At 44.3% G+C, this 15,345-nt stretch overlaps 1 protein-coding gene across 1 annotated transcript; it reads left to right on the top strand.

Moving 5' to 3' along the window:
- Window positions 1-209: 209 nt before the first annotated feature.
- Window positions 210-15,028, top strand: LOC311195649 (PI-PLC X domain-containing protein 1-like; the record flags this gene model as incomplete). The annotated part of the gene is given in 7 exon segments (XM_084269068.1): window positions 210-417; window positions 4,359-4,495; window positions 8,310-8,438; window positions 9,557-9,712; window positions 13,178-13,361; window positions 14,201-14,453; window positions 14,455-15,028. Coding segments are annotated over 7 exon segments (1,275 nt in total). The 3' UTR covers window positions 14,663-15,028.
- Between the last annotated feature and the right edge of the window lie 317 nt (window positions 15,029-15,345).

Below are 15,345 nucleotides of genomic sequence, written 5' to 3'. Positions count from 1 at the left end.
TTTCTCTGTACTGATGAAGCTGAACATATCTGTCTTGGCTCTATTTTTCAGTTTAGTTGGTCAATTTGCAAGCTTGAAGCTGGACCCCTCCCTTGGCGTTGTGCTGGGAGCCAGTGTTACCAAACCCAGTGTATGCTATGGCCGAGAAGCTCTTGACATTTTGCTGCAGCTACTTGAGAGAAGGGCTGCTATTTTACAGCACAGGTACAATGGCAGTAATTCAACTACAGCACATGCAATGGGTCTTTCTTTTTCTTTTCTTGCTTCCTCCCAGCACATCCTATGAAATCCCAGGGCAGGCACTAATGGAAGGCCCGTCACAAACCTCCGTTCACGCGTGCCATGAAGATGGTCAATGGATGTCACGATTACCAGAGAAACTCTGGGATACTCCCCTCTATAACTTAGCTCTTCCAGGTAAAGATTAACTTTTGTTCTCCACTGTTTTGTTATCATTTGATTTAAGGTAGCCATCCTGGAGTGGGACATACAGGATGTTTCAATGCTTTATTATGTGGGTCCTCGTGTTGGAGAAGGGCTTTGGGGAGGCTTTGTGTGATGTGGATGTGAATGAATGTTTTTAGTCTGTAATGTTTGGTGTTTCTTAGAGGGGAGGGTGGAAAAATGGATTTTTTTTTTTTTTAGGCAAGGAAAGCAAGGGACCTAATTTGTAGTCACTGTGCATCATCTTGGCAGATCAGTTTTAATAATCTGAGTATCTGCTTATCTGGGCCACGGTGAGATTCTCCTATTAGGTTTTTGCCACTTCCTACAAAATAAAATGGTTCCAAAAGGAGGGAGAGAACATTTTACCTTGTTTCTTTGCACTGTTTAAAAGAGGCTGGGAAGGTATGAAAAAAGAAGAATGGGGACTTTTAATTAACAAATATTTTTATTAATCTATAGTTTGACTTTTCTGCATGACTCTAGGAAAACTGGATTTATCCTAGTATGATTAAATACAAGCTGCTCTATAGCTGATGTCCTCACTGCTACTACGTGCAGCCCTGTGTATCATTAGCCTTTCTTTGGATATATCGTTGCTTCTCTCACTGCCTCGAATAGATGATGTTTCTTCTTTTCTTCTACATTCTGTCCAAAGAAGTTGCAGGAGAACCTGTTCTCACTGACATGTGGGGGTGTGCATTAGAGGGCTGTCAGCTCTTGAGTGGAGCCCTTTACCTCCACCATGAAAATGGTCCCAAAGAAAAGTCTGGCCCATGTTTTCTTTTGAACCTGTAGATGAGACTGGTAGTCTGGGTGGAAAGCAGCTGTCCTGGTTTCAGTCAGGATGGAGTTAACTTCTTTTGTAGCAGCAGATGGAATGCTGTGTTTGAGAGTTAAAATGAAAGCAGTGCTGATAACACCCTGATGTTTTTAGTTGTGTCAAGCAGTCAAGGACTTTCTCAGTTCTTCATATTTCTCTATTAATGAGAAAGGAGGGGATGAAGCCAGGACAGCGACACAGTGTATAGAGGAATGTTTTACATAGGATTTCCACCCCCCTGCCCCTTGAACTACTGGAATGTGGAGTTTTGATTAAAATTCATAGAATGCTTTTGGGTTGGAATGGACTTTAAATAGCGTCATGTTCCAACCCCAACCCCCGCCATGGGCAGGGACACCTCTCACTAGACCAGGCTGCCCATAGCCTCATCCAACCTGGCCTTGAACACTGCCAGGAAGGGGGCAGCCACAGCTGCTCTGGGCAACCTGTGCCAGGGCCTCACTGCCCTCACAGTGAAGAATTTCTTCCTAATATCCAATCTAAATCTACCCCCTTCCAATTTAAAACCATTCCCCCTCATCCTATCACTACAGACCCTTCTGAAAAGTCCCTCCCCAGCTTCCTTGTAGGCCCCTTTCAGGTACTGGAAGGCTGCTATAAGATTTCCTTAGAGCCTTCTTTTCTCCAGACTTGATCCAGCCCAGCTCTCTCAGCCTGTCTTCACTGGAGAGGTGCTCCAGCCCTCTGGTCATCGTCGTCTTCATGGCCCTCCTCTGGACCTGTTCCAACAGAAGCTTACTTCATGATGACTACTTGGATATGTAATTTAAATCAATGTTGAGTTCAAAACAAGTACATCTCTGTTTTGGATAAATCCTATGTAAAAGGACCCCAGGATAGATGTTATAAATAAAACAGAGATTTCTTATTTAACCATTAAGAGAAGAAAGTGACAGAAGAAAGAAGGTCATGTTGTCTTTTTTTTCCCCTCCTTGGAACAATCCTACAAAAAGTCATTAGCATGCTCAATGGTCCTTTTAATGGAAAAGGAACCGTATTGTTTCTAAGAAAAGCTTTTGCTGTGGTGCTTTCAGTAGAAAGCCAAGAACACGCTGTTGTGTGCCTTTGACTTCCTGGTGCTTCCAAGAACAGTGACCTTGTTACTCTTGTGGAGTGTTTGTTCTCCATTCAGGCGTATTCACATGAACAATAGGCATGAAGAAAAACCCATTTCAGCAAACGTTTGAGGATTCCAGGTCAGAACAAAAGCAGATCAAGACCAAACAGGTCAAGAGAGCTCTGGCAGGCTTTCAGAGGAAGCAATGGCTGGGGGAAGCCCAGTTTGGAAACAGAAGCTTATCTCGGATAGAGGAGACAACCAAGCATGTAAGAGACATGAGAGAGAGCATTCTGAAAGCATGATGAGGTGACAGAGGCAAGTGTCAGTAATTAGTGTTGTGTTTGCACCAGGTTCAGCATTGTGCTGCTGGGGAGATGTTGCTTCAAGCTACCTGGTTTGGTACTAGCTCTCTATCTTTGCATCATATTTGTTGTGTTGTGGTATACCCATCTGTCTTTCATTGCTGTAACTCGCTGACATCAGAAGAAGACGCCTAAATGAAAGGCTACTATCCATTTGTTGGTTTGCATTAGTAGATGCCATGCCCATTGATGGAATCCTGTTCATTTCTCTCAGACTTGGATTTGGTCCTTGGGTATTTAATGGTTCAGCTCTTACATTTTGTAAGACGGACTTCTTTGAGTGCATGACCTCATAATTGATCTTCTGTCAGCTTGAAGCGGCAAAATAGAAAGAAAAACAGATTTTAGAAGGTGAAAAAGGAGCGCAGCACTAAACTGCTATTGGCAGTTTCAAAGAATTTTCTTTTAAAACCCAAAATGATATACAAATTCCCTGCAGATGCTCTAAAGATTCCAACAAGTCACTTCACTGAGCTGTTAGCTTTTCTTATTGATGCTTTATAAAATCAGGAGAAGCAGTGGTACAGAAAAGCCAGCAAAATCACTGTTTGCCTGTCCCGAAGAAACTGTGAGTTGCAACAGAGTTTCAACTGAACGTGATGCAAGGGATGTGTCAGACTTATTAAGACTTCAAAGAACTTGAATATTTGGGCAGGCTGTACATGGTGCTGATGCTTAAGCCTGCCCCTGTGTTAATTCCTTGTGCTGGAGAAAGCCAGGTAATTTTTGAAGTCCGTAAAAGGTGCATCTTGTCTGTCTGTCACACGTAAAGTTAGACTTGGGTTTGCCTCTGAGACTGCTAAGCGCCCACCTCTTGTGCTGTTTTGGTAAAGGATGTGGGTGTCTGGTTCAGGAGGGCATTTTTACCAGGTATTTAAGATGTAAATGCTTAAAGTACCAAGTTGGACCACTCAGAGGTGTAAGAAGATGAATTTCTGCTTTTAGTCATGCTTTCCTGTGCAGAGACCACAGAATCACAAGGTTGGAAAAGACCTTTAAGATCATCGAGTCCAACCATTCCTGTTCTATGCTAAACCATATCCCCTAAGTACCTGATCTACCCTTTTTTTGAACACATCCAGGGATGGTGACTCAACCACCTCCCTGGGCAGCCTGTTCAACATTAGGACAACTCTTTCAGTGAAGAAGTTTTTCCTAACATCTAATCTGAATCCGCCTTGACGCAGCTTAGTGCCATTATGATGGGTTATGGAATCCTGCATTTGGACAGCTCTTCCAACTGGACCAATTCTAGTTAAATCCAGCCTTCAGCTATTTATTCTCTGCAAAAGTGTTTTTTTTCTCATCAAGATAATTATTTCAGTGAAGTTTCTAGTTGAAACAGGCCATTTTATCGTGGCTTGAGGCAAACGATGATGTTTGGCTTAGATGGGGATGGCTTTATTATCAAGTCTCGGTGCCTTCCCTTCAGGAGGATTTCATGCTCAGCTTATTAACGTCAGGTGAGGAAGCTCTGCAGAAGGGCCCACCTTTCTGCCGTGACTAAATAGGCTGCCAGGTAATATTAGCATGTGGTTTGGGAATGGTAAGGCATGTCAGGTATGCGCATGCAGTACAGCCAAGTGGTGTGGTGCTCAAGTAGTTCAGAATTGCCATTTTCTGTACAGGCTTTTTTTGTGTTCTACAGGGAGTCACGACACTATGACCTACTGCTTGGATAAAAATTCTGCTGTTAGTGGCAATGAGTCCAAGGTGGTGAAGTTCTTAAACAAATGCATGCCCTGCATTGTGCACCCCATTATCATGAAGTGGTCTACAACACAGGTAACTGTTGTCTAGTGTTCTTGTCATGCCTGGGCGAGGTTGAAGCTTGTGCTGAGAGTGGTCATGTTCTCCTGTGCATGATGAAAGAACAGCTTGCTGCCCAGAAATCTGAGCTTTCATGGGAACTGCTCTTGGGTGTCATGGTTTGACCCCAGCCAGCAACTAAGCCCCATGCAACTGCTTGCTCACTCCCTATGCCCCTCCAACACGTCCCCCGCTCCCACTCCCAAGGGATGGGGAAGAGAATTGGAGGAGTAAAAGCAAGGAATAACTGTGGGTTGAGATAAGACAGTTTAATAGGTAAAGCAAAAGCTGCATATGCAAGCAAAGCTAAACAAGGAATTCATTCACTGCTTCCTATGGGCAGGCAGGGGTTCAGTCATCTCCAGGAGTACAGGGCTTCATCACCCACAGTGGTTACTTGGGTAGATAATCACCACCATTCCAAACATCCTCCCTTTTGCTCTTCCCCCTGTTTTATATGCTGAGCATGACCCTATATGGTGCAGGATATCCTTCTGGCCAGTCTGGACCCAGCTGTCCCAGCTGGGTCCCCTCCTAACACTTTGTGTACCCCCAGCCTACTCACTGGTGGGATGGGGTGAGAAGCAGGGTGAGGGCCTTGGCTCTGTGTGAGCACTGCTCAGCAGTGACAAAAACATCTCTGTGTTACCAACCCTGTTTCCAGCACAGCTCCAAAACACAGCCCTGTACCAGACACTCTGATGAAAATTAAGTTTCCCAGCCAAAAGCAGTACAGAGGTAAAACTGTTACCTCAGCACCGACAAGAAATCAGGAGGATGTTTTGGTTTGGCTTTTTGTATATTAAAATGATTAAAGCTCAGGGTATTTTCCCTGTTTCTGTGAATGGCAACATTGCCCAGAGCAGAACGTGTGAGTGAACAGGTGAAGACTTCATTCTGCCCCAGAAGGAATCTTTTGCATTGGCTTTAGAAATGGAACAAAATAATGTGGAGTTTATTCCCATTGTTGTAATTTAACGAACTCTGTCCTAGCCAAAAGCAGCACACTGGGGTATGAGATAGGTGCCGTACGTACATTCTTTTGTGGGGAAAAGGCATGTAGGTGGGGCAGGGATGGTACATAGACAAAGATGTTGCTTAAAGCTGACCAACTCATCTTCTTTTTCACATCTTTATTGTTGTTAGAAATAATTTTTAATATTATTATAATCAAAAGTGAGTTTTCTCTTGCACTTTGTTGAGAAGGTAATGATTGTCACTTCTCGCTGTTGTGTGACACTGTTGTCCCCATCTATATTGTGTAAGTATTTCAGAGACAAAAATCTTTTTGAGGGGAGGTTTTTTTCCCCTAATGATTAAGAGAATGACAGTGTGGTCCCTCATGAAGGTTAGTTAATTTTTTAAAAATTCTCTATATTAAGCTAGTAGCTTTCTTCTTGTTCCTCACAAATGTGTGTTAAAGACAAAATGGTGGATCATGATTTAAGCTGGAGCTTTTGAAGATTTTTTTCTTAATAACAGGCTTTTCTGGCATCAAAGAGGTACCAAAACATCTTTTCACTTTTGCTCTTACTGAAAGAGCAGTTCATTATTAGGGAATTAAAACTGAATGATTGATAAGTGGCAACAGTTATGCCTAACCAACCTTCCTAGTTCTTTGAGCAGCTCTGGAAAATGAGCATCTTGGATGCTACCAGATACCAAACACGTAACAGGAGCGATGAGTTGTTGTGGAAAGGCACTTGCTTAGCACAGGGCCTTGTCTTGAGTTGCTTTTTGCTTTGGGACCTAAGGCAATGAAAGATTTGGGTATCTCCTAGCTTGTGGGTTGCTGACCAGTGCAGCGACCCTGTTGGTGACAAACAAGCTCCTTATGTCATTATAGTAATTTTCTGGTCTGAACCCAGCGTGCTGAGCAGGAAGTGGCCTGGCACTGATAGGAAAGAGGCATGGCTGCAACCCTGCCCCTCCTTAGCTCTGCGGTGCTCCAGTTATCTTTGGAGGTGCTGACTCCACCCATCGGTATCCAGAACAGACATCAAGGAGCCCTACCGATTGTAGGACCTGCAGGTTCCTGGGTGGCCCAATGCTGAAGAGGCAGTGCCTGACTCGAGCCCTGGCTGATATGGGTGTTGCTCTGGAGGGCCATATCTTTCCTGTGCAATGGCTGATGTCAGGTGTGTGACTTCCACTCATGCCCTGGACGTCTGGTTGTGAAGATTGCAGGACTGAGCAGCATTGTTCCCTGAGGCTTCCTTTTAAATTTTGCCCTTGGAGGGCAGTGTTTGTGCTGTCTAATTCAGCCTCCAAGCCCAGGTGACTAATTAGTGTCTGATTTGTCCAGTTCTCCCATGCAGTCAATGAGGAGAAATGAATTCCTCCAAAGGACAGTTCAGAGCAGTTATTTCATCTGGTGCTCTTTCTGGCCACAAAGGTTATGTATGACCTACAGCCACCTCCAGCATGTTCCAAGAGAAGGCGATCAGCCACGGATCATTTCTTCAACTGCTCCAGTCTGGTGGAGACCAAGCAGGCACAGAGGGAGCTGCTGGCCCAAGACACCACCACCTGCCCTCTGGGGGCATGTGGGGAGGGGCTGTTCCCCAACCCTGCAGCTCAGGCATGGCCTGGGGGTGTGTGTTGAGTTCTTGTCCCAAGAACAGAAAGTTAGATGGGTGAAGCTAGGCAGGGTGAGCATCCTGCCACGTGTCTAAGCCTTGTCTTAGCACTGAAGCTACGAATGTGGTTATTTGGGCACAATGCCTTGTATTGATTTAGCTTTTGTTGGATCCCCTCAGCTTAAAGCTCAGACACGGTGTATTTTTTTCTGAAACCTAAAAGTGCTGCCCATAGCAGGTCGAACTGAGACAAATCAGTGTTTAAATATCTTTAATTAAATTTATTCCATTTTCTTATGCTAAGAGAGCCTTGGTGTAGGTAAGAGATGTATTATTTGGGACTTCTTGCCCCCAAAATGCAGCTTCATCACCTGTTTCATTCAGCCCTCAAATCCAGTAGGAAAGGTCCAAGGGAATGTGAAAATAGAGGAGAACCTCTGTTTTGTGGGACTTCAATAGGTTATTTTAAGCTTTCAAGGAGATTTTATCCTGAAAAAGAACATTTGCCAGTACTTTTTTCTATTTTTGCTTTTCTTTCTGTTGTGGAATGAATGAGCTCCACAGAGACAGCCTTGATAGTCTTTGATCTAATAAAATAGATGCAGGATCAGCACCTTAGAAATGCCACAAGTTTTGTTCATACAAATACTCTTGTGAAGAGCGACTGTGTATTTGTGTGCAGGTTAATGGATCTTTAACTTTCAGAACACAAGGGCAGAGGTCTGAAGCTTACCTAATCAGTACCTGCAGTGTATTGCTGCAGGGAAATCGGGATCCCTCTTGTCAGAGAGTAAAATACTTCAAAGTTGCAAGTTGGTGCTATATAGAGCCATTTTACAGATATCACAGAATCACTAGGTTGGAAAAGACTTGTGAGATCAAGTCCAACCATTCCTGTTCTATGCTAAACCATATCCCTGAGCACCTTATCTACCCATCTTTTAAACACATCCAGGTCTGGTTGGTGATTCAACCACCTCCCTGGGCAGCCTGTTCCAGGGCCTGATAACCCTTTTGGTGAAGAACTTTTTCTTAATGTCTAATCTGAAGTTATCCTGACAGTGCTTGAGCCCATTACCCTTATTTTAAAGATGAAAGATCTGTGGAAAATGTCACAGGACTAACTCTGTAGGCTTCTTTTGGCTTTCTAAACAAAAGCGGCAAACCCCCTCCAAGCTCTCAGGACCTTTGTCTTCTGTTTCACCTTTCAGGTACTGACTGTGACAGAGCAACTGGAGGCTGGAGTTAGATATCTGGATTTCAGGATTGCCCACAAGGCTAACGATCCTTCTATGAATTTGTACTTCGTGCACATGGTTTACACAACTATTACTGTGCAGGTATTGTCCTTACCTTCAGGATGGCTACAAAAGCAGTGCTGTTTCTTTTATTTAAGAGACATTATAATCTGAAAATGCTGGCCCAAGGTTTTCCGAGTAGGTTATTTGTTTTCCTAATGTGAGGACTTCAACTAAGAAAGTTAGTTTCAGCAGCTGCAAGTGAGACTGGGGCATTAATCAACACTGTGCTTTGCTCTCCGCCACCTATCCTCCTACCAAGTGTCTGATGTTTCTGGGGTTTACCTTGTGTTGTCCCAGAGCAATCCTGTTTCTTCAGTCAGGAGAAAAGTTATTAAAGAGGAGAAGCTACTAAAAGCCTAATAAAATCACAGAAACTTTTATTTTGAGGAAAAACTATCTCACTGAAAGACAGAGAGACTCAAGTCTGAATCCTGTGTTACTATAAAGAAACTACTGTGAGTTGCTCACTGCATGTGGTCTGTCACTGTGGAGTAGTTTACATTTTCCTTCCATTTGCTGGGACCTGCACGGCCAGCTAACACAGCTTTTCATTTGCAGGCTGGCTGGCTAAGACCAGATGATCTTTTGAGATCCCTTCCAACTCCTAATGCTGTGTGATGAGTCTGAACCGTGCATGCCTTGAGATCTCCTGGTGACTGGGCTGCCCACGTAAGCCGTGAGGCCTAGTGCCCGACTATGCCAGTTACACACGGTCTTCAAGAAGTGGCCGTTGCCCATAACAAATGGGGAAAACAGGTCCTGGCATGTTTGAGCAAGCACAGGGCTTTTCCTTGGTTTTGAGTTTGCCACTAATGTGTTTGTTCTTAAAGAAGGTTGGGAAGATGAGTTTTCTGCTAAGCTGCCTCTAGGCAGGAAGAGATTTTGGTGGATATTTTCAAAAGCCCTTAAGTGGAGTGTGCTAAATCTGCATCCAGAACAGACCAGTGCAGACCCGCAGAAAGTAGGTTTTCCCAGGGAACACCTCTCAGCAACACCTTTGTGGGCTGTCCAATGGCCATCCTGATGGCCATCCTCCAGAAACACATGCTGATCCCTATTATTGTGATCCTGAGTCTGCCTTTTGCTCTCTCAGTCTCATGTCCTTTCCCTTGCATGGCATAGGTGATTTTCTAAGTTTCTGTAACTCTTTCTTGTAGGATATTCTTTGTGAAGTGTTAAGGTGGTTGGAGACTCATCCTCAGGAAGTTATTATCTTAGCCTGCAGGAATTTTGATGGATTAAGCAAGAAACTCCACTGTCATCTTATTGCCTGTATAAAAGAGACTTTCCAGTGTAAATTGTGTCCCAGAAATGTAAGTATTAGATACTTTTCTTCTTATTTTTTAAGGATGGTATATTACAGTGAGATCTTTGATTCCAATTTTTTAGATATATTCTATGATGACTATATTTTTAACCTAGGAAAAGTAACATTCGCTGCATCCGATATCGGTCTCTACCTGATAAAATTGAGTAGAAGTAGATAAAGGAAAGCTACATCCCACAGGGTGAAGGAGGGATTGAAAATAGTCCTATCTGAGCTGTGGGACAATAGTAGGGACACAACTGCCACCTGCTGCCTTGCCCGAGTTATGTTTTTTAAAAAAAAAAGTGTGTGTGTCTAACTGCAGTCCCTACAGTTACAGAATTCAAAGAATCCCTTTTCTGCCTTGTCACAGCAGTAATTGCAGATGAATTTTTATGCTATTTATAATTGTTTAGGTTGGAAGTGAGGTCTGGAAGTTGTCTGGTCCATCCCCACCATGCAAAGTGGGACCAGCTTCAGTATTATGTTGGGCTGTGTCCTGTCCATCCCTGACTATGTCCAAGGCTGGAGTTTCCACAGCCTCTCAAGGCAGCTTGCTTCAGCGTTTGATGGCTCTCACAGTAAACTTGTTTTCCTTCTGTCTGTCTAATCTGAATTTCTCTTGTTGCAACCTGCCCCTGCTGACTTTCACCCCGCGGCTATGCAGCTCTGCGGAGTCTTCCCTGTATCTGCCTGTTGGGTGTTTGCTGGCAGTAGCAAGACCTCTGCTCTATGCTGAACAGACCCAGTTCTGTCAGCCAGCTCTTGCAGGTCATACTCCACCCTCTGGTTGCACGCTGCTGGGCTCGCAGCAATCAATGGCTTTTTGGTGCTGGGAGAGCCCCAGCTGGACAAGGTACTTGAGATGCAGTCCCACAGGGACTGAAAAAAAGGGAAGAGACCCTTGTCTTCACCTGCTGAGGCCTTTACTAACACAGACCAGTTCGCAGGTGACTGTTGCCACGTGTGCACCCTGATGGCTCATGTTCAGCTTGGTGTCCACTGGTGCCTCCAGGTCTTTTTCTGCAAAGAAACTTTTGACCCACCTGCCCCCAGTCTGTCCTGGTGCACAGGTGTAGTCTGTCCAGGTGCAGAACTTTGCACTTGCCTTTGAGCTTCATGAGGTTTCTGTCAGCTCATGTCTCCAGCCTGTGGAGGTCCCCCGACATTAGTAACATCTCTGCCCTTAGTGCCTATCTGGACTTTCCGGTCCAGAAAGCCATTTCCAGTGAATTTTTCCTGGATGTGAGCTGGAGCTGACCTTCCAACCAGCCTAATGTGCTTTCAGCCACCCAGGCCTCCGGAAAAGGCTTTATTTCAATAGTCAGAAATTATTTAATTGCTTAATTTTAGAAGTTGTGGGTTTTAGCTTCCTCTGGTTTTAACAAGTTGTGGGGTTTTTTAGCAGTTAAACGATTAACATTTCAAAGGTGCACAGGAACAGAGGGTTTTCTCTGGAGATGTGAGGGGTATAGGATAATGATGACCCTGTTTGCGATTCGAATTCAGCCTTTGAAGCTGGTGTGTCAGTAAGGGGGTGAGTATTACCATTTCAAAGTGTTTTGTACAGCAGAGTTAAAATAGAACAATTCTCATCAAAACTAGGGGATTCTGAATATTCAGGCCTCAGCTGAATAACTGAAGACCTGAGTGACACTGTTTTATCATTTCCCCAAATAACTTGAGTGCCCAAGTCATGGATGAGCAGAAAGATACTGGAGAAGATGGCCAAATTTGCTTTCAGGCACACAGGCAGCTCTTAAAAAAATAATAATAATAAAAAAATTAATTGCAAAAGGGGAAATCTGTGGCTGGTAGTTTGTTGAACAAAGGTGATGAACGAATGGTTTGACATCACCTGCCTGAAGAAAGAAGGTTTCCGAGTGATGCTCAGGAAGAAAAAGGAAGGGCACTGGAGAAAAGAGAAGCCAAGTACTTCCCTTGGGCAGGAAGACTTTATTTCTATGGGGTTCGGGACCAGCACAATGGATCTCACTGTTTTTGCAAGTGGTATCGTGGCAGGTCAGGTAGCTGGGGGGTTCTTCAGGATCGCAGACTCAGATTTAACATCTAATAACCAAGCGCTCGCTCACTTGCTCTAAAACGATCTGGTATCTACTGTCTTTCAAGGCTGCAACTCTGTCATCCTACAGAAGTAAGCACCAAAGTATTTCTGAAGCAGCTGCTGACTAGAGGTCTGTGTGTAGTACTGGCACAGGCCACAGCGTGACAACATTACCTTGCGTTTAAAATTTTAATTGCCTTAACTATGCAAGGTGTCTTCCTTTGATCTGGGTTACTAGGGTTTAAAAATCCCTTGTTAGCTACCCACAGCTTCACTCCTGCTTTGTTTGCAGAATAAGCAGCTGTGCTCCTGTCCGTGTTTCTGGTAGCTTTTGTTTTTTTGGCTCTTATCCCACGCCCTTTTTTTATCTTTCTTTTATTTTTTTTTTTGAGGCTCTTGCTTTACAAAGGCAGCTAGAGAAAAAAAAAAGGCTTCTGTCAACCACAGAGATTTCTTGTTTGTGTAGCTTGTGTCTTAACGTTGCAGTATTTTCTGACCTAATTTGAGGCTTGTGCTTTTCCTTGGATGAAGTAAGAGGGATTCCCATGTTCATTAGACCCTTGTCTCTCTTCCAAGATTCACATAACACTTTCAACTGCCTTTGGCTTTTATTTTAATTAATAAGTTAACTGCAACATCAAAAAGCTATCATTTCCTTTTCACAAGCAATAGTCACAGCTTTTAACCACAGTGTTCTTAAACAAACACCCCGTTAGATATGTTGGTTTTGCAAATAAAACTGGTCAGAGGTCCTCAGTTCGGTCTTAAGTTGAAACACTTAAATTTAACAGATGTGTTTCAGCTTGCCTGTCTTGTCTGAGGTTTCTGACTTGGGTCTTCCCCTCCCTCAGTTTAAAACATCTGGGGCCCCCCAACTTGAGAAACTTCCCACTTAAAGAATCTATCTCTTGAAGATTTGCATTTAGCCCTAAGAAGTCTTAGGCAGTTCGGTTTCCTTTGGCGACAGCGACAAGTTCAGATTGATGTGGGGCCCTTGCCAAAATTATTCCTGCTTCTTCGTGCCTGTGTTCCTACAACTGGGTGTCGGGCTTTGCCCCACTCCTACCTCCTTTCACCAAATGGCCTGCGTGTCTTCCTCTCCCAACAAACTTTTCAGGAGTGGTATGTGCACATGGGCTGACACAGGGATGGTTTCTTCTTACACAGGTGTAAGACGAGTTACCTATTTTTACCAGAGTTGAATAGTTGGAGGAAAGGAGGAATCCATGGAAGTTTCCAGGATGCTGTTGCCACAGCAGCTTGTAAACCAGCCAACAACCTACAAGGCTGTGCGCTTAAGTTTTGTTTGAACTGAACCTGTGCCTCTCTGCCAAGGCAATGTCACGTGTCAGTATTTCAGGAACGCTGCTGTGTTGCTGACTTCAACCTGGGCATGCTTCCCCTTAGGTGGTGCCAACCCTGAGGACCATGTGGCAGCGTGGCCATCAGGTGATACTCTCCTACGAAGAGGACGTGGAAGTGCAGGAGCACTGCGAGCTGTGGCCCGCTATTCCGTACTGGTGGGGAAACAAAACCACCACTCGCGCTCTGATCCATTACTTGGATCACATGAAGCGGATGGGCCGCCCAGGTAGGTGTGGGGAGGGGCTTGGAGGAAACAAGGGGCACGTATGGTGGTGCAGAACAGTTCGGAAGTTGTGTGCCTGTGGCGTTAAGGGACGGAGCCGCTTTGTGTCGGCTGCCTGTGCGAGAGGCACCCGTGGGCGAGTGCAGCGTTTGTCTGTGGCGCCACGAATACACACCTCAGTGTGTGTACACACAGAGTCTATGTCAACTGCAGCAGCCACTGCATTCGCATCCCTTCTCACAGGAGGTGCCTTCCTCCATCCGGCGCTCGCCGCTCCAGGCAGCGCTGGGGGCGAGGGAATGTGTTACGCTTGCCCTTGTAATTAAGAAACCCCAAACCCTACAAGAACGGTACACAGAGGCCACAGCTGCGTGAGGCAGGAGCAGCGCTCAGGTGTGCGGGTGTGGTCTCAGCTGAGAGAAGCTTGGCCTGTAACCTCGGAGGCAGCTCTGTCATGTGTGTGCTGGGGTGAAGAAGGGGGGAATGGCTTCCAGACCATCCTCCCCAGCCAAGGGAAAACACACCCAGCATTCCTATCTGTCACAGGGGAGCAGGGGCATAAGAACGTTTGGAAGCAACCCTTACAGAAACAAGTGTGCTTTACAAAGGAGAACCAGTTAGTGGGGAACTTTTAGTCTGCAACAGGTAATTTAGATGAATTTAGCTAAACTACCACGAGGGGAGACAGCCTACTGTTCAAGGGTGAAACAATCCAGAAAGGGTGTGAAGTTAGCATTGTCATGATTCCCAGAGGACTGAGATCTGGAATTAATGTGGTGCTGAACAGTTTCTGTTCTCCTCAAAGGAATATTTAATGTGTCACCTTCTGATTTTTGTTTCAGAAAAATTCTTTGTAGCAGGGATTAACCTTACTGAGAATCTGAGGTATATTCTTGTACACCCATTTGGATCACTGAAGAAAATGACACTCCGGAGCCTTCCGTGCCTGAAAATCTGGATAAAGCAGCAGTACCCAGGACCAAGAAAAGAATGTATTAACATAATTGCTGGAGACTTTATAGGAAACAACGATTTTGTCAAAGATGTGATAGAACTTAACACGAAAATTAATCCTCCATTACACTGTCAACAGGGAGGAACAGAGAGCATCTCACTCCCAGCTTCTTCAAGCTGAAAAGAATTTGGCTGCAGTTAGCATTCCCTGGCTGAAACACCCTGGATCCCACAAAGGTCCAGTTAACTCAAACCAGGGAAGTTTTAAAGACTTGGTAAGAAAAGCGCTCTCAACATCATCAGAGTTTCACAGCCTTTCCAAAGAAAAGAGAACAGTCAGACCTTGCTGAAGTCTCTAGAGAACTACAGTACAGGTATAATTTCCTTGGAGGGGCGTAGACACTGCAGCAGATACACAATACTGAAAGTCCCAAGAACTTAATCTTAATCTTTACTTACGAGCAAGTGGGATGAATACGTCAGTAGATGCATGAATTATTTTGTGATTTTATCTTTCTTATAATGGTAAAGATATTCTGGACTACTTGCAACCCCAATTTTGTTTCTTATTTTTTGTTTGCAACCCCCAGTCTTTGTTTCGTATCAGAGTTGTCTGTTTTCATAAATGGTGCTAACTATACACAAGGCACAGTTTAAAAGTATTTTCGATACATCACTGATGATCCTATTTGACATGATTTTTATATATGACCCAATACATCATTATTATTGGAGATCTGGAAGTGGCTGTACTACTGGTGTGTGTGCTGAGTATCAGCTGTGAGCCCCTTAAACCACCAGCATAGCCACAAAATTCTTTATGATTTGTAAGATGCATGTGTACTTGAACACACACTTACTTTTCTTTATCACTCATGCCAGTTCTGCAGTGATAAAGATAGCAAAACTAAGCCTCTAGACAGTTTTGTCTGTGGTAGTGAAATATGTTTTATGAGGTGTTGCCAAAGTATGCCTTACACTGAAAATAAACATGAAGGAATCTTTTCTTCTCTAAACTCCAACTGCTCTAGAA

Source organism: Gallinula chloropus (genome assembly GCF_964237585.1).
Source record: "Gallinula chloropus genome assembly, chromosome: 1".
NCBI lineage: Eukaryota > Metazoa > Chordata > Aves > Gruiformes > Rallidae > Gallinula > Gallinula chloropus.
Note: the sequence above shows the minus strand (reverse complement) of the source record. Positions and strands in the feature narration are given on the sequence as shown.